General features: G+C 43.7%; 1 protein-coding gene across 1 annotated transcript in view; it reads left to right on the top strand.

The window, feature by feature from the left end:
• LOC121583963 (hemicentin-1-like) overlaps positions 1–18,839 on the top strand; it is a 97,437-nt gene extending 78,598 nt beyond the window's left edge. Inside the window, exons 70-81 of the mRNA XM_045225706.1 lie at positions 13,569–13,690; positions 13,828–14,068; positions 14,234–14,293; positions 14,537–14,656; positions 14,989–15,123; positions 15,275–15,394; positions 15,519–15,644; positions 15,760–15,888; positions 15,995–16,288; positions 16,538–16,657; positions 16,758–16,884; positions 17,189–18,839. Coding sequence (XP_045081641.1) covers positions 13,569–13,690; positions 13,828–14,068; positions 14,234–14,293; positions 14,537–14,656; positions 14,989–15,123; positions 15,275–15,394; positions 15,519–15,644; positions 15,760–15,888; positions 15,995–16,288; positions 16,538–16,657; positions 16,758–16,884; positions 17,189–17,579 — 1,985 coding nt within the window. The 3' untranslated portion in view covers positions 17,580–18,839. The remainder of the gene's footprint in view (positions 1–13,568; positions 13,691–13,827; positions 14,069–14,233; positions 14,294–14,536; positions 14,657–14,988; positions 15,124–15,274; positions 15,395–15,518; positions 15,645–15,759; positions 15,889–15,994; positions 16,289–16,537; positions 16,658–16,757; positions 16,885–17,188) is intronic.
• The last annotated feature ends 482 nt before the right edge of the window (positions 18,840–19,321 follow it).

The raw sequence follows: 19,321 nt of genomic DNA, 5'->3' as shown, positions 1-19,321 counted from the left end.
CTTTGTAGAATCACCTTTGGCAGCGATTACAGCTGTGAGTCTTTCTGGGTTAGTCTCTAAGAGCTTTCCACACCTGGATTGTGCAACATTTGCCCATTTTATTATTTTCTAAATTCTTCAAGCTCTGTCAAATTGGTTGTTTATCATTGCTAGACAACCATTTTCAGGTCTTGCCACAGATTTTCAAGTAGATTTAAGTCAAAACTGTAACTCGGCCACTCAGGAACATTCACTGTCTTCATGGTAAGCAACTCCAGTGTAGATTTGACCTTGTGTTTTAGGTTATTTACCTGCTGAAAGGTGAATTCATCTCCCAGTGTCTGGTGGAAAGCAGACTGAACCAGGTTTTCCTCTAGGATTTTAACTGTGCTTAGCTCCATTCAGTTTATTTTTTATCCTGAAAAACTCCCCAGTCCTTAACTATTACAAGCATATCCATAACATGATGCAGCCACCACTATGGAGAGTGGTAATAAGTAATGGGTTGTATTGGATTTGCATCAAACATAACACTTTGTATTCAGGACAAAAAGTTCATTACTTTGCCACATTATTTGCAGTATTACTTTAGTGCCTTGTTGCAAACAGGATGCATGTTTTAGAATATTTTTATTCTGTACAGGCTTCCTTCTTTTCACTCTGTCAATTAGGTTAGTATTATGGAGTAACTACAATGTTGTTGATCCATCCTCAGTTTTCTCTTATCACAGCCATTTAACTCTGTAACTGTTTTAAAGTCACCATTGGCCTCATGGTGAAATCCCTGAGTGGTTTCCTTCCTCTCCGACAACTGGGTTAGGAAGGACACCTGTATCTTTCCAGTGACTGGGTGTATTGATACACCATCCAAAGTGTAATGAATAACTTCACAATGTGCAAAGGGATATTCAAGGTCTATTTATTATTTTTTTACCCACCTACCAATAGGTGCCCTACTTTGCGAGGCATTGGAAAATCTCCCTCGTCTTTGTGGTTGAATCTGTGTTTGAAATTCCCTGCTTGACTGAGGGACCTTACAGATAATTGTATGTGTGGGGTACAGAGATGAGGTAAACAATCAAAAATAATGTTAAACACTATTATTGCACACAGAGTGAGTCCATAAAACGTATTATTGACATTTTAGTCATTTAGCAGACGCTCTTATCCAGAGCGACTTACAGTTAGTGAGTGCATACATTTTTTTTTTCAATACTGGTCCCCCGTGGGAAACGAACCAACTGAGCTACACGGGACTTGTTAAGCAAAGTTTTACTTCTGAACTTATTAAGCCTTGCCATAACAAAGGGGTTGAATACTTATTGACTCAAGACATTTCAGCTTTTAATTTTTTATACATTTGTAAACATTTTGAAAAACATAATTCCACTTTGACATTATGGGGTATTGTGTGTAGGCCTGTGACCCCAAAAATCTCAATTTAATCAATTTTAAATTCAGGCTGTAACACAACAAAATGTGGAAAAAGTCAAGGGGCATCCGGCGGGGAGGGGGGTGAAGACTACCACCTCATGAACCAGGGCTTCATGTGCACCATCCCCTACAGACGGACAGGCCCTCTGGTTATGAGACAGATCTATAGATTTAGTGTGGAGTGTCTGGTGAATGGCAGATTTGACTACAGCTATAATAACTACCGGGTCACCAGCATGCAGGCCATGATCAATCAATCTTCTCTTCCCATTGACCTTTACCGTTATGTTGATGTGTCTGGAAGGATTGAACAGTTTGGGAAATTCAGTTTCATAAACTATGACCTCAATCAAATGATCACTACACACATCATGAAGCACAATAAGATATTTAATGCCAACGGACAAGTGATCGAGGTCCAGTATGAGATCCTGAAGTCTAGTGCAGTATGACAACATGGGTCGCATCATTATCTGTGAAATCAGTGGAGGCTGGTGGGAGGAGCTATAGGAGGACTGGCTCATTGTAATGGTTGAAATAGAATAAATGGAACGGTATCAAACATATGGAAACCACGTTTGACTCCGTTCCATTTATTCCATTTCAGCCATTACAATAAGCCCGTCCTCCAATAGCTCATTACATTTTACATTTTAGTCATTTAGCAGACGCTCTTATCCAGAGCGACTTACAGTTAGTGAGTGCATACACTTTTTTCATACTGGCCCCCCCGTGGGAAACAAACCCACAACCCAGGATCAGTGTGAATAACAACATCACACGCTACTCATACAAGTATGATGCTGATAGTCCGCTTATAGTTACGACCTCAATGGCAATATTAAAATACTGAGTCATGGCAACAGTGCCAGACTAATGCCATTGTGCTACGACTTACAAGACCGCATAACAATTCAGTACAAAATGGATGAAGATGGCTTTCTTCGCCTGCGGGGCAATGTCATGTTTGATTACAACTCCAACTGACAGTGTCGGAGCGGAGTGTTCACTACCACTATGACGGCCTGGGCAGGACCCGTGACGGCCCACAGCTCCAGTTCTTCTATGCTGGCCTGACCAAACCGACCAGGGTGACCCACATGTTCCACTCCAGCTTTGAGATCACCTCCCTCTGCTATGACCTGCAGGGACACCTCATCACCATGGAGCTGAACAGCGGGGAGGAAAGCTATGTAGCCTGTGATAACTCTGGTACGCCACTGGCCATCTTCAGTAGCTGAGGACATATTGTCAAGGAGATGCTCTACACCCCTTACAGTGACAATTACCAAGACTCAAACTCCTCCTTTTAGCTGATCACCGGGTTCCAGGTCGGTCTCTATGACCCGCTAACCAAGCTGGTCCACCTGGGGAGGAGGGACTATGTATGATGTGGTGGCTGGGAGGTAGACTACTCCCAACCATAACATGTGGATGGAGCTCAGCATCAACCCCAAGCCACCACCTCTACTCCTTCAAAAACAGCTACCCTGTTGGAGAGTTACAGGATGTCACCAAGTTCACTACAGATATTAGCAGTTGGTTGCAACTGTTTGGGTTCCAGCTCCAGAATGTTGTCCCTGGTTATCCCAAGCCGGAGGTGGAGAGCATGGAGCAAACCTATGCAATGATGAGGACTCGACACAAGACTGGGACCCTTGTAAGGTTATGTTGGGTATCCAGTGTGAGTTGCAGAAACACCTGAAGAACTTCATCTCTCTGGACCTGCTGCCTATGAGTACGGTGAGTGGTCAGCTGGGGGTGTGGCATGGCCAGAGGCCCCGCTTCTCTGCCATCTCCTCCATCTTTGGTAAGGGCGTCAAGTTTGCCATCAGAGATAATGTCGTCATCACCGAAATTATTGGGGTTGCGAGCGACGCCAGCGTGTGGCTGCAGTCCTAAACCACGTGATCTACCTGTCAGGCCTGCACTTCACGGTGGGCGGTCTGGACACTCACTACTTCATCAAGCCTGGTCTGATGGAGGGGGACCTGGGTGTGGTCGGCCACACCGGAGCTGGTCGCGTCCTGGACAACGGCGCCTACATGACCTTGTCCCAGATGACGACAGTGGTGGGTGCTTCACTGACATCCAGATACAGCACAGGACTCTGTGCTTCAACATCCGCTACCGTGCCACAGAGGAGGAGGAGGAGAGGGAACATGTGCTGGAGGTGGAACGGCACAGGGCGGTGAAGCAGGCATGGGTCATAGAGCAGAGGAGGAAGGAGAGGAGGGCTCCAGGTTCTGGACAGAAAGGGAAAGGGGATACCTAGTCAGTTGCACAACTGAATGCATTCAACCGAAATTTATTCTGCATTTAACCCAACCTCTGAACTCTCTGAATCAGAGAGGCAGCAGCTGCTCTCCACTGGACAGGTGTGACGGCTACTTCATCCTCTCCGTGGAGCAGTACCTGGAGTTCTCTGACAGTGCCAACAATATTCACTTCATGAGGCAAAGTGAAATATGGAGGAGGTAACAGCGGCATCGTGCTTCACTACTGCCGTGGGTTCCCCTTCACCAAAGACGGTTTTTAGACATAATTTACAATAATTTGTTGTACTGTTTTTTTCCTAGAATGATGATGATAAATAAATAAAAAAAGACAACTGGCTTTAAAAGTGACAAATTATGGTATTTCGTTTCACCTGTGTTCTGATTGTTTTGTTTAGTCTGGGAATGAGTTGATCATTTGAAACGCTTGACTGTCTTTCATTTAGGAGTGACTTAGCTAGTTTATGTAATTTGACCTACTTTGTAAGCTGTTAGATATGCTGAATCTGAGATGACAGACGCCTTATCAAGTTCATTACCATATAATTAATATTTATACATACTGTATGTATAACAGTGTCACGGTTAATAAGGAAGTGGTCAGATGATGCAGATGCTAAGCTACAGGACTGTTTTGCTAGCACAGACTGGAATATGTTCCGGGATTTTTCCGATAGCATTGAGGAGTACACCACATCAGTCACTGGCTTCATCAATAAGTGCATCGATGATGTCGTCCCCACAGTGACCGTACGTACATACCCCAACCAGAAGCCATGGATTACAGGCAACATCCGCACTGAGCTAAAGGGTAGAGCTGCCACTTTCAAGGAGCGGGACTCTAACCCGGACACTTATAAGAAATCCCGCTATGCCCTCCAAAGAACCATCAAACAGGCAAAGAGTCAAGACAGGACTAAGGTTGAATCGTACTACACCGGCTCTGACGCTCGTCGGATGTGGCAGGGCTTGAAAACTATTACAGACTACAAAGGGAAGCACAGCCGCGAGCTGCCAAGTGACAAAAGCTTACCAGACGAGCTAAATCACTTCTATGCTCGCTTCGAGGCAAGCAACACTGAAGCATGCATGAGAGCATCAGCTGTTCCGGATGACTATGTGATCACGCTCTCCGTAGCTGATGTGAGTAAGACTTTTAAGCAGGTCAACATTCACAAGGCCGCAGGGCCAGACGGATTACCAGGACGTGTACTCCGAGCATGCGCTGACCAACTGGCAAGTGTCTTCACTGACATTTTCAACATGTCCCTGACTGAGTCTGTAATACCAACATGTTTCAAGCAGACCACCATAGTCCCTGTGCCCAAGAACACTAAGATAACCTGCCTAAATGACTACCGACCCGTAGCACTCACGTCTGTAGGCATGAAGTGCTTTGAAAGGCTGGTCATGGCTCACATCAACACCATTATCCCAGAAACCCTAGACCCACTCCAATTTGCATACCGCCCCAACAGATCCACAGACTATGCAATCTCTATTGCACTCCACAGTGCACTTTCCCACCTGGACAAGAGGAACACCTACGTGAGAATGCTATTCATTGACTACAGCTCAGCATTCAACACCAAAGCTCATCACTAAGCTAAGGACCCTGGGACTAAACACCTCCCTCTGCAACTGGATCCTGGATTTCCTGACGGGCCGCCTCCAGGTGGTAAGGGAAGGTAACAACACATCTGCCAATGTTATTTATATGGGGGATACAATCTTCCCAGCTCTGCATATTTTGCTGTGAAGAGACAGAATCATTAGATAATTTTTTTTGGTGCTGTCCATTTGTAGCTTGTTTTTGGACCCAGGTCCAGGAATGGCTAAAGAATTGCAATATTTACCTGGCGCTAACCCTGCAGATAGCATTACTGGGTGATCTGAAAAGTCATAGTCAATCGATCAATAATATAATAATACTTTTACCAAAAATGTATATTTTCAATTTACAATCTGTAGAAACAATGAGAATAGAAAGGTTCAGAACTTTTGTAAAACATCACAGTACAGTTGAAAAATATATGGCAAATAGAAATCCAATATGGATAGTGTTAAGAGATAGATGGGTGGTGTTGAATGGAGTTGAAGGATGGGACTAATAACAACTAACAACAACTAATAATGTAAGCATACTGTGTCCATAATAAGTATATAGGTTATAGGTTGAGAGCTTTTGTGAAAGCACACAGTTAGAAAGATATGGCATATAGAAGCAAACTGGATGGACATCATGAAAATGATCGGAGAGGTTGAGGGTAGAGGAAGTTCAGGAGTAAAAACAAACAAAATATAATTATTGTCAAATTGACTGTGTCCATAAAATGTATATAGTATGTATAAGCTGGAAGTAGAGGCCTAAGCATTGTTGTTCACTAGTTTACTCCAGTTAGGTGGTGGGGTTGGAAGTAATAAAGGGAAATATATTTTTTTTAAAGGATATGTATATGTCTGTGTATGTATGTCTGTATGTATGTATGTATGTATGTATGTATGTATGTACAGTGGGGAAAAAAAGTATTTAGTCAGCCACCAATTGTGCAAGTTCTCCCACTTAAAAAGATGAGAGAGGCCTGTAATTTTCATCATAGGTACACGTCAACTATGACAGACAAAATGAGATTTTTTTTCCAGAAAATCACATTGTAGGATTTTTTATGAATTTATTTGCAAATTATGGTGGAAAATAAGTATTTAGTCAATAACAAAAGTTTCTCAATACTTTGTTATATACCCTTTGTTGGCAATGACACAGGTCAAATGTTTTCTGTAAGTCTTCACAAGGTTTTCACACACTGTTGCTGGTATTTTGGCCCATTCCTCCATGCAGATCTCCTCTAGAGCAGTAATGTTTTGGGGCTGTCGCTGGGCAACACGGACTTTCAACTCCCTCCAAAGATTTTCTATGGGGTTGAGATCTGGAGACTGGCTAGGCCACTTCAGGACCTTGAAATGCTTCTTACGAAGCCACTCCTTCGTTGCCCGGGCGGTGTGTTTGGGATCATTGTCATGCTGAAAGACCCAGCCACATTTCATCTTCAATGCCCTTGCTGATGGAAGGAGGTTTTCACTCAAAATGTCACGATACATGGCCCCATTCATTCTTTCCTTTACGGGATCAGTCGTCCTGGTCCCTTTGCAGAAAAACAGCCCCCAAAGCATGATGTTTCCACCCCCATGCTTCATAGTAGGTATGGTGTTCTTTGGATGCAACTCAGCATTCTTTGTCCTCCAAACACGACGAGTTGAGTTTTTACCAAAAAGTTCTATTTTGGTTTCATCTGACCATATGACATTCTCCCAATCCTCTTCTGGATCATCCAAATGCACTCTAGCAAACTTCAGATGGGCCTGGACATGTACTGGCTTAAGCAGGGGGACACGTCTGTCACTGCAGGATTTGAGTCCCTGGCGGCGTAGTGTGTTACTGATGGTAGGCTTTGTTACTTTGGTCCCAGCTCTCTGCAGGTCATTCACTAGGTCCCCCCGAGTGGTTCTGGGATTTTTGCTCACCGTTCTTGTGATAATTTTGACCCCACGGGGTGAGATCTTGCGTGGAGCCCCAGATCGAGGGAGATTATCAGTGGTCTTGTATGTCTTCCATTTCCTAATAATTGCTCCCACAGTTGATTTCTTCAAACCAAGCTGCTTACCTATTGCAGATTCAGTCTTCCCAGCCTGGTGCAGGTCTACAGTTTTGTTTCTGGTGTCCTTTGACAGCTCTTTGGTCTTGGCCATAGTGGAGTTTGGAGTGTGACTGTGTGAGGTTGTGGACAGCTGTCTTTTATACTGATAACAAGTTCAAACAGGTGCCATTAATACAGGTAACGAGTGGAGGACAGAGGAGCCTCTTAAAGAAGAAGATACAGGTCTGTGAGAGCCAGAAATCTTGCTTGTTTGTAGGTGACCAAATACTTATTTTCCACCATAATTTGCAAATAAATTCATAAAAAATCCTACAATGTGATTTTCTGGATTTTTTAAAATCAATTTGTCTGTCATAGTTGACGTGTACCTATGATGAAAATTACAGGCCTCTCTCATCTTTTTAAGTGGGAGAACTTGCACAATTGGTGGCTGACTAAATACTTTTTTCCCCCACTGTATGTATGTATGTACAGTGGGGAAAAAAAGTATTTAGTCAGCCACCAATTGTGCAAGTTCTCCCACTTAAAAAGATGAGAGAGGCCTGTAATTTTCATCATAGGTACACGTCAACTATGACAGACAAATTGAGAAAAAAAATCCAGAAAATCACATTGTAGGATTTTTAATGAATTTATTTGCAAATTATGGTGGAAAATAAGTACTTGGTCACCTACAAACAAGCAAGATTTCTGGCTCTCACAGACCTGTAACTTCTTCTTTAAGAGGCTCCTCTGTCCTCCACTCGTTACCTGTATTAATGGCACCTGTTTGAACTTGTTATCAGTATAAAAGACACCTGTCCACAACCTCAAACAGTCACACTCCAAACTCCACTATGGCCAAGACCAAAGAGCTGTCAAAGGACACCAGAAACAAAATTGTAGACGTGCACCAGGCTGGGAAGACTGAATCTGCAATAGGTAAGCAGCTTGGTTTGAAGAAATCAACTGTGGGAGCAATTATTAGGAAATGGAAGACATACAAGACCACTGATAATCTCCCTCGATCTGGGGCTCCACGCAAGATCTCACCCCGTGGGGTCAAAATGATCACAAGAACGGTGAGGAAAAATCCCAGAACCACACGGGGGGACCTAGTGAATGACCTGCAGAGAGCTGGGACCAAAGTAACAAAGCCTACCATCAGTAACACACTACGCCGCCAGGGACTCAAATCCTGCAGTGCCAGACATGTCCCCCTGCTTAAGCCAGTACATGTCCAGGCCCGTCTGAAGTTTGCTAGAGTGCATTTGGATGATCCAGAAGAGGATTGGGAGAATATCATATGGTCAGATGAAACCAAAATATAACTTTTTGGTAAAAACTCAACTCGTCGTGTTTGGAGGACAAAGAATGCTGAGTTGCATCCAAAGAACACCATACCTACTGTGAAGCATGGGGGGTGGAAACATCATGCTTTGGGGCTGTTTTTTCTGCAAAGGGACCAGGACGACTGATCCGTAAAGGAAAGAATGAATGGGGCCATGTATCGTGAGATTTTGAGTGAAAACCTCCTTCCATCAGCAAGGGCATTGAAGATGAAACGTGGCTGGGTCTTTCAGCATGACAATGATCCCAAACACACTGCCCGGGCAACGAAGGAGTGGCTTCGTAAGAAGCATTTCAAGGTCCTGGAGTGGCCTAGCCAGTCTCCAGATCTCAACCCCATAGAAAATCTTTGGAGGGAGTTGAAAGTCCGTGTTGCCCAGCAACAGCCCCAAAACATCACTGCTCTAGAGGAGATCTGCATGGAGGAATGGGCCAAAATACCAGCAACAGTGTGTGAAAACCTTGTGAAGACTTACAGAAAACGTTTGACCTGTGTCATTGCCAACAAAGGGTATATAACAAAGTATTGAGAAACTTTTGTTATTGACCAAATACTTATTTTCCACCATAATTTGCAAATAAATTCATTAAAAATCCTACAATGTGATCTTCTGGAATTTTTTTCCTCATTTTGTCTGTCATAGTTGACGTGTACCTATGATGAAAATTACAGGCCTCTCTCATCTTTTTAAGTGGGAGAACTTGCACAATTGGTGGCTGACTAAATACTTTTTTCCCCCACTGTATGTATGTATGTATGTATGTATGTATGTATGTGTGTATATATATATGTTTGTATATATATATATATATGCGAGAGAAAAAAAAAACATGGTGGATTGGAAGTGATGCAGACAATTACATTGATGGAAGTTACAATCTATCTGCAATATTAAAGCTGATCCACCCCACCACCCCAAAAAAAAAACAAAAAAAATACATCTGCCACACTGATCCTCAACACGGGGGCCCCTCAGGGGTGCGTGTTCAGTCCCCTCCTGTACTCCCTGTTCACCCATGACTGCATGGCCAGGCACAACTCCAACACCATCATTAAGTTTGCCGACGACACAACAGTGGTAGGCCTGATCACAGACAACGATGAGACAGCCTATAGGGAGGAGGTCAGAGACCTAGCCGTGTGGTGCTAGGATAACAACCTCTCCCTCAACGTGATCAAGATAAAGGAGATGATTGTGGACTACAGGAAAAAAAAGAGGACTGAGCACGCCCCCATTCTCATTGACGTGGCTGTAGTGGAACAGGTTGAGAGCTTCAAGTTCCTTGGTGTCCACATCACCAACAAACTATCATGGTCCAAACACACCAAAACAGTTGTGAAGAGGGCACGACAAAGCCTTTTCCCCCTCAGGAGACTGAATAGATTTGGCATGGGTCCTCAGATCTCAAAAAGTTCTACAGCTGCACCATCGAGAGCATCCTGACTGGTTGCATCACCGCCTGTTATGGCAACTGCTCAGCCTCCGACCGCAAGGCACTACAGAGGGTAGTGCGTACGGCCCAGTACATCACTGGGGCCAAGCTTCCTGCCATCCAGGACCTCTATACCAGGCGGTGTCAGAGGAAGGCCCTAAAAATTATCAAAGACTCCAGCCACCCTAGTCAGACTGTTCTCTCTGCTACAGCACGGCAAGTCTAGGTCCAAAAGGCTTCTTAACAGCTTCTACCCCCAAGCCATAAGACTCCTGAACAGCTAATCATGGCTACCCGGACTATTTGCATTGTCCCCCCCACCCCACCCCATCCCCCTCTTTTACGCTGCTGCTACTCTGTTTATTATTTATGCATAGTCACTTTAACACTACCTACATGTACATATTACCTCAATTACCTCGACTAACCGGTGCCCCCGCACATTGACTCTGTACCGGTACCCCCTGTATATAGCCTTCATACTGTTATCTTATTTTACTTCTGCTCTTTTCTTATTTTTTACTTATCTATTTTTACTTAACACTGCATTGTTGGTTAAGCATTTCACTGTAATGTCTACACCTGTTGTATTCGGCGCATGTGGCAAATAAAATTTGATTTGATTTGGTGGCAACTTAATTGGGGAGAACGGACTTGTGGTAATGGCTAAAGCAGAATTAGTGGAATGGTATACATTTACATTTACATTTTAGTCATTTAGCAGACGCTCTTATCCAGAGCGACTTACAGGAGCAATTAGGGTTAAGTGCCTTGCTCAAGGGCACATTAACGTCATTTAGCAGACGCTCTTAGCCAGAGCGACTCACAAATTGGTGCGTTCACCCTATAGCCAGTGGGATATCCACTTTACAATTTGGGGGGTTAGAAGGATTACTTTATCCTATCCCAGGTATTCCTTAAAGAGGTGGGGTTTCAAATGTCTCCGGAAGGTGGTGAGTGACTCCGCTGTCCTGGCGTCGTGAGGGAGCTTGTTCCACCATTGGGGTGCCAGAGCAGCGAACAGTTTTGACTGGGCTGAGCCTAAACTGGCAGCTTCATTAAATAGTACCCGCAAAACACCAGTCTCAACGTCAACAGTGAAGAGGCGACTCCGGGATGCTGACCTAGGCAGAGATGCAAAGAAAAAGTCCAGTGTCTGTGTTCTTTTGCCCATCTTAATCTTTTCTTTTTATTGGCCAGTCTGAGATATGGCTTTTTCTTTGCAACTCTGCCTAGAAGGTCAGCATCCCGGAGTCGCCTCTTCACTATTAATAATAATATGCCATTTAGCAGACGCTTTTATCCAAAGCGACTTACAGTCATGTGTGCATACATTTTTACGTATGGGTGGTCCCAGGGATCGAACCCACTACCCTGGCATTACAAGCGCCATGCTCTACCAATTGAGCTACAGAGGACCACATTTGACGTTTAGACTGGTGTTTTGCGGGTACTATTTAAAGAAGCTGCCAGTTGAGGACCTGTGAGGCGTCTGTTTCTCAAACTATACACTCTAATGTATTTGTCCTCTTGCTCAGTTGTGCACCAGGGCCCTCCCACTCCTCTTTCTATTCTGGTTAGAGACAGTTTGCGCTGTTCTGTGAAGGGAGTAGTACACAGCGTTGTACGAGATCTTCAGTTTCTTGGCAATTTCTCGCATGGAATAGCCTTCATTTCTCAGAACAAGAATAGACTGACGAGTTTCAGAGGAAAGTTATTTGTTTCTGGCCATTTTGAGCCTGTAATCGAACCCACAATTGCTGATGCTCCAGATACTCAACTAGTCTCAAGAAGGCCAGTTTTATTGTTTCTTTAATCAGCACAACAGTTTTCAGCTGTGCTAACATAATTACAAAAAGGGTTTTCTAATGATCAATTAGCCTTTTAAAATGATAAACTTGGATTAGCAAACACAACGTGCCATTGGAACACAGGACTGATGGTTGCTAATAATGGGCCTCTGTACGCCTATGTAGATATTCCATTAAAAATCAGCTGTTTCCAGCTACAATAGCCATTTACAACATTAACAATGTCTACACTGTATTTCTGATCAATGTGATGTTATTTTAATGGACAAAAAATTGCTTTTCTTTTGAAAACAAGGACATTTCTAAGTGACACCAAACTTTTGAAAGGTAGTATATATAGTACCAGTCAAAAGTATATATATTTTTTTTTTGGGACCATGTTAAATTATCATTGTCATTGCGCACACATTGATGTCAGATATGCACCTACCCCAATGCTCTGTTGCTGATGACTGGGATGAATGCAGGAGGAGATTTCCGGAGCAGGACAAGACGCCCTCTTTTTGACTGATGACTGATAGAAGGGCATGTACGAGATAGGCCTATCTGGTTTATATGATTATGATGGTCATAATGCTTCTTGACAGTGTCATAAAGTATATTTTGTTAGTCCAAGTAAAGTGACACAGGATGGTCATAATGCTTCTTGACAATGTCATAAAGTGTATTTTCTAGAAGTTATTTAAAATATGATGAAAAAAAACTCCTGAGTGGCGCAGTGGTCTAAGGCACTGCATCGCAGTGCTAACTGTGCCACTAGAGATCCTGGTTCGAATCCAGGCTCTGTCGCAGCCGGCCGCGACCGGGAGACTCATGGGAGGCGCACAATTGGCCCAGCGTCGTCCAGGGTAGGGGAGGGAATGGCCGGCAGGGATGTAGCTCAGTTGATAGAGCATGGCGTTTGCAACGCCAGGGTTGTGGGTTCAATTCCCACGGGGGGCCAGTATAAAAAAAATATGTATTCACTAACTGTAAGTCGCTCTGGATAAGAGCATCTGCTAAATGACTAAAATGTAAAATGTAATGACTGTAAATAATTAATTACAACAAAAACAAAGGATTTAAGAAACAAACTTTCAAACGAAAGGAAACTTCTTGGCAGGGAAAAAACTAAATTGAATAAATGTGGGTTTTAACACTCTTATGTAGGTGTCATAACCAGCCATAAAATAACGCAATATATATATCACAACAGGTGTAAATATTTGGGTTATGTCAGCTGTTATGACACATTATGACATGGTTATGACAGTGTCATAACGTGTTATGACACTGGGTGTCAAGTAAAGTGTTACCGTATACGGTATAACATATTTTGGGTAAATTAATTGATAGTACTCATTGGTGGTCCTATTAATGATATTCTCTTAGTTTGGTAAATGAGTCTGAGAGCGAAAAGGGTGTGATTGCCAAGATACATTTCTGTACGGGATACTGTGTAGACTGACGTTATGAAAACGCTTGACTGGATTTTCTACTCTGTACTTTGACCTAGTGGCATGTATTTTCTGTTAGTGCTCCAGGAAGTGGGTGTAAATAATGAGAAGTTAATATATTGGGTGTGGAAAGTTAATGTTCAACACGTTTTTGTATTTTTTATTTTATGAATCCCAGCTGTTTCTGAACGTTGTGTTTGTGTGTGTAACCAGGAGAGAGCCTTCGGTTGACCCATGTAGCCAGAGGTCTGGACTCAGAGGGGGTTCTCCTAATGGACATCGTTATCAACGGCTTTGTCCCTCCAACATTATCAACCTCCCATCTCAATCTGCAGGTGTGTAATGACCAACACTGTCATCCTAAGGCCAGCTCAAGTCCCTGACCGTGACTAACCATGACAGTCTATCTCTTAATTAAATATATAAAATATATAAAATATCTCTAATATGATAATTGCTTTGTGTCCTGCAGGAGTTTGATGAGTCGTACGTGCAGACGGGACCAGGGCAGCTGTACTCATGGTCGTCCCAGGCCTTCCAGAGAGCAGGCAGTCCCATGGTGCTGCGCTGTAACCACTCCATCATCTACGAGGGCCGAGATGAGCGCCAAGGGCCCCTGTTGCAGCTGCTCAAGGTGTCCCAGATGAGTGGCATCTACAGCATGTTCACTCTCAGTCTGGACTTCCAGATCACAGCCTCACTACTCCTACCAGGTCAGTGCTAACATAAGACAGACTTACACAAGACAGACAGGCAGACACTTGACTTTAAAATGATGTACTGTAGCAAACATGTTACATTTTAGTCATTGTAGTTGTTTAAATGTAAGTTGGGATTTAATTGGTTCATGGACTAAAGGTGGTGCTCTGAATGTTTAGATGGTGATGGAGAAACGTGCCCGAAAGGTTTTGTTCTGGATACAGCCTCTTACTGTGCTGGTATGTTTTTGTATACTTTTGCCTTCTGTGATTTTAAAATAAAATAAAAAAGCTTAAAAAAAAGCAATGTATACCGGAGCAAATCATTAATATGAAAATAATCAAAATACCCTTTTTGGATTGACCAATATTATTTTGTATTGCAGTGTATTATAATGTATTACAACAATACTATTACAATGGATTACGGTAAAATGAACTCTTGCAGAAAATCTTAATAATCGGTAACTGTTGGATCGTTAGATGAGGATGAATGTGCTGCAGAGTCGCCCTGCTCTCATTCCTGCAACAATGTGATGGGTGGCTTCTCCTGTGCCTGTCCCTCCGGCTTCACCATCTCCCCAAAGACCAACACATGCCAAGGTCAGCCCCAGGAAACACTCTCACTGAATGCTGTACACTTTATCACACCATTTTATATCTCCTATTTAGATATGTCATTACATTAGGTGATCTGTCTGTATATGGCTCTGGTATCATGTTGATTTGTATGCTTTATCTAGAAGGCAATCTATTGTGACAGTTAGAAAAACATAAATATTTACATTCATTTAAATAGTCAGCTAGCTAGCGCACACAATATCTGGTTCTAGGTTCCAAGATTATCTGAACTGATATTATCGCTGTGAATGTATAAACACTGTTGTAGACAGTGTTCTTGTGTTTCACTTCACATTTGTGGTACCTCTCTGCAGATATTGATGAATGTGCCCAGGCTTCCCACATGTGCCACTACAACCAGCAGTGTGTGAACACGGTTGGCACATACCGATGCCAGGCTAAATGTGGACCAGGGTTCAAGCCCAGCACCATGGGAACCAGCTGTGAAGGCAAGTCTATTCACAACAAATGAAAAGTTTATTTTGGATATTCTTTCAGCCACTCATCAATTGAATGGAATACATGCTAGTCCATCCTATAAAAGGGTGCTGACTATAAGGCATATTAGTAACAGAGTTAGAGCTGTGGTGTGTGTTTCAGATGTGGATGAGTGCCAGGAGTCGTCTCTCTCCCCGTGCCAGCAGCAGTGTCTGAACATCCTGGGCTCCTTCCGCTGTGCCTGCAACCCTGGCTACCAGCTCTCTGGCCACCGCTGTCTGGGTCAGTGGCCCCTGCAGCTCACTGATGATATTTTCAACAGAATCAAATGTTTCACACCAGCATCATATGGAAGCAGTACGTTAACTTATGCAATCTCTAACCCTTTATGCTTGTTTGTAAACAGACATCAACGAGTGCAGCAGGAATGTGTGCCCAGCTCACCAGCAGTGCCGCAACACAGAGGGAGGCTACCAGTGTTTTGACAGCTGCCCAGCTGGCATGAGAATGGGAGAGAATGGGGCCTGCGTGGGTAATAATTCATGCCTCTATTACTCTGACTGTTGTTGCATGCAGGTACACCTTTGTGGCATGATAATGATGATCCTACCATTAAGCCCTGTGTTTACCAACGTTGTGTGTCACAGATGTGGACGAGTGCCAGGATGGGAGCCACATGTGCCGCTACAGCCAGATCTGTCAGAACAGCATTGGGGGGTACGGCTGTGTTTGCCCCAGAGGTTACCAGTCCCAGGGGGTGGGCCGTCCATGCCTGGGTAAGATGCTTCATTTTAGCATAGACATGTTTTACTACACAAAACAATATGCTACTGTTCAATAAAATCGTTATAAGTAGTGTCTGAGTCTTGTTTTGCCTTTTAGACATTGATGAGTGCCTACAGACGCCGAGCCCCTGTGCCCACAAGTGCCGTAACGTGCCAGGCAGCTTCCGGTGCCTCTGCCCACCAGGCACTGTGTTACTGGGGGATGGGCGCTCCTGTGCTGGTCTAGAGAGAGGACAGGCCTTCTCCAACGGTACCCGCATCAGGGAAAGACTGCGCCCACAGCTGGTGTCATCGCTCGGTAGGCCCATCCTCTCACGGCATCATGGGGTTTCCCGCATTACCAGACAGAGCTGCCCCATAGGCTACACCAACCGAGATGGCACATGTGTCGGTGAGTGTCCCTCCCCCTAAAGTAGAATTCCCTTTGGAAGTATTTCCCAATATAAAGATGTTGTTATTAAATAATCCCAACCACCAAGGGTACTTTGGTTCTGTCATCTAATTGGCATCTGTGTTTGTGGACAAGATGGAGAAGAAGCTTCTCATTTTCCTTGAATGTCTGTAAGCAAAGGTCGCAAGCAAGGGAGTTTAGTCTGGTACCACTGGTGCTTACCTCATCATGTCATTGATCTCTGTACAGATGTGGATGAGTGCTTGCTGAGGAAGCCATGCCAACATGAGTGCCGAAACACAATAGGCAGTTTCCAGTGCCTCTGTCCTACAGGCTACCAGCTCTTACCCAACGGCAGGAGCTGCAAAGGTATGGAGAAAACATACAATACACATAACCACCCATCACGACTAGGTTTGCATTGCCAAGAACATACACAGGTACTGAGTTTCCTTTCTGATGCTTGCAGACATTGATGAGTGTACAGTACAAGGCATCCAGTGTGGACACAACCAGATGTGCTTCAACACTCGTGGAGGACATCAGTGTCTGGACACGCCCTGCCCTGCATCCTATCAGAAAGGAGGGAGCCCAGGGTAAGGAGCCTCAATCAACACCACTGTGTGTTGCAATATGTGGTTAGTTAGACAGATTGTTTCCTGGGTATTTTTTAAATATTGTAGTTACCGTAGTTACTTATCACACCACCATAAGGTCATTTTTGTGTAGTTAGCTATGTATGTAATAAGTCACTGACCATTGGTGCCACAAAACCATGAAGTGGTTGCTGTGTACAGTAGTTATGTATTGTATGTGTCACTGAACTTTAGAGCCAGCTGATAACCGACAGTATCAGTACCTCTGAAAGTGTAACAGTTGACTCTTCTCTCTCCATGGCAGGACGTGCTACAGACCCTGCTCTTGGGACTGTGCCTCAGGAGGTTCCCCTCTGCTACTGCAGTACAAGCTGCTGACCCTCCCCCTCGGCATCCCAGCCAATCACAACGTGGTGCGCCTGTCTGCCTTCTCTGAGGCGGGGGTGTTGCAGGAGAGAACATCCTTCACCATCCTGGAACAGGGCAGTGAGGGGGGGGCAGGGGTGGGGACAGGGGGCCAGATGTTTGGCATCAGAGATGAGGCAGGCAGGGGCATCATCTTCACCCTACGGTCCCTGCAGAGGCCAGGACTGGTGCATCTGAGGGTGCAGGCCACCACCCTCTCCACACAGGGCCGCATCACATACCAGAGCATCTTCATCATATACATCTCCATCTCTAGATACCCCTACTGAGCTGAGCCCCCCCAGCTGGAGGCTGGAACTGACTGTGTTTTCCCCTAAGAGGCCACTGTCCCCTCCCTCAACCTCTGTAGAATCAGGCCCCCAGCCTGGAGGCCTGGGAGAATGAGCGTGCCAGCCAAGCCAAGAAAGCACTAATCATGAGACAAGGCAAACAATATTATCACTAAGGATTTCATGGATATTTTGACCCTTATCTGTGGTACAAACTAAACTGTATTGAAATGGATCTTAAACTGTAGGGACATGGTTTTGTCAAAATCTGTTCTGTTTTGTTGGATTTATTACAATGAACACGCCAAAGATGGTCCTATAGCATTAGAATGGCGTGCAGGTATTTATATAGTGAAAATGCTACACGTATGCCAATATTATTTTATCTCAAGTGTTTTTCTATCCTTTTAAGTAATTGTTGTCACATGAACCAGCTATAAGGTGCTATTCTGAATGTACTTGAGTGTGTTTAACTTTATGGCCTTAGCTTCATCGAAGCAGTGAGCCATATGGCGTTTGTGTTGCAAGAACAAACAGATGAGAAAGCATTTCCTCCCCCGGCCTGGACTAAACCATCTTAAGCAGGAAGTAGAAGACAGTTTGAGTTTGATTGCTCTTATTGGACTCTGTGCTGAATGGAGTTGGCCTCCACTAGCAGGGCCACAACATGGACATCAGAGAAAATGTCCCTTTCTGCTTAATCATGTTTAGTCCATAGGCTGTAGTATTCTGATTTAGCCATCCATCTTTCTAAATGTGTTTCAAAGTTGAATGGTTAAAAACTATGGAGGGAGGGAAGCAACAAAGACATTGTGCTGAACAACAACTATTTATTGTTGAACCAAAAGTATACTCAGTGAGTAGTATGCATGCAAACACCCCAAAATGTGAACAACCACATTCAGTGGGTGTTTGTGAAACAGGAAAAGAGGAAGCAGACGAATATTAATAGAAAATTAATTAATAAACATGCTGAACAAATTCAAATACAGCAAAATCATGGCTGCAATAGTGCACAGTACATTTATTTTGAATTTCGACTGCTCCCTCCCTTCTATTAGCTGTATGATGAATTAACCAACATTTCAGTGTCACTGTATACACATGTAATGCCATCAAATTCATCAAAACATTTGTGTTATTGCAATTTTGTATTACTGTCCGCTTTGGTCATTGGTGGTAATGTACGTTAAATGTGTTTTAACTGTAAGTCAACCAATGAGAAAATGAAATTAAAGTATGCAATTTCTGCCACAATTATATTTGGACTGTTTCAGTTACCTGCAGCACTACCTCCAGGGCCGGTCCTTGTCATTCTGCCGTCCTAGTCGAGACCAAAAAATGCCCCCCACCCCTCACGTATTTTCCAGAGGTTGAACTTCGGTTCAATTTAGGTTCTGAATGAAAGCTGAAATTGTATTTTCCATATGTTTAAAATACATATTTTCCAGGACATTGAAAAGGCGTCTTTTCCGGACGTTGAAAAATACGTATTTTCCAGACATTGAAATAAGGTTAACTTTCGGTTCTGAATGAAAGTAGAAAATACTTATTTTCCGGATGTTGAAAATACATATTTTCCAGACATTGAAAATATGTATTTTCCGGATGTTGAAATCAGCCTCATTTTTGGTTCTGAATGAAAGTTGAAAATAAGTAATTTATAGACGTCTATGTTTGGGCCAAATCAAGGCTGATCCAGACCGGACAAAATCGGAACCAAACATAGCCGTCTATAAATT

Source organism: Coregonus clupeaformis, chromosome 16 (genome assembly GCF_020615455.1).
Source record: "Coregonus clupeaformis isolate EN_2021a chromosome 16, ASM2061545v1, whole genome shotgun sequence".
NCBI classification, from domain to species: domain Eukaryota; kingdom Metazoa; phylum Chordata; class Actinopteri; order Salmoniformes; family Salmonidae; genus Coregonus; species Coregonus clupeaformis.
This window is presented reverse-complemented; position numbering and strand designations above follow the sequence as displayed.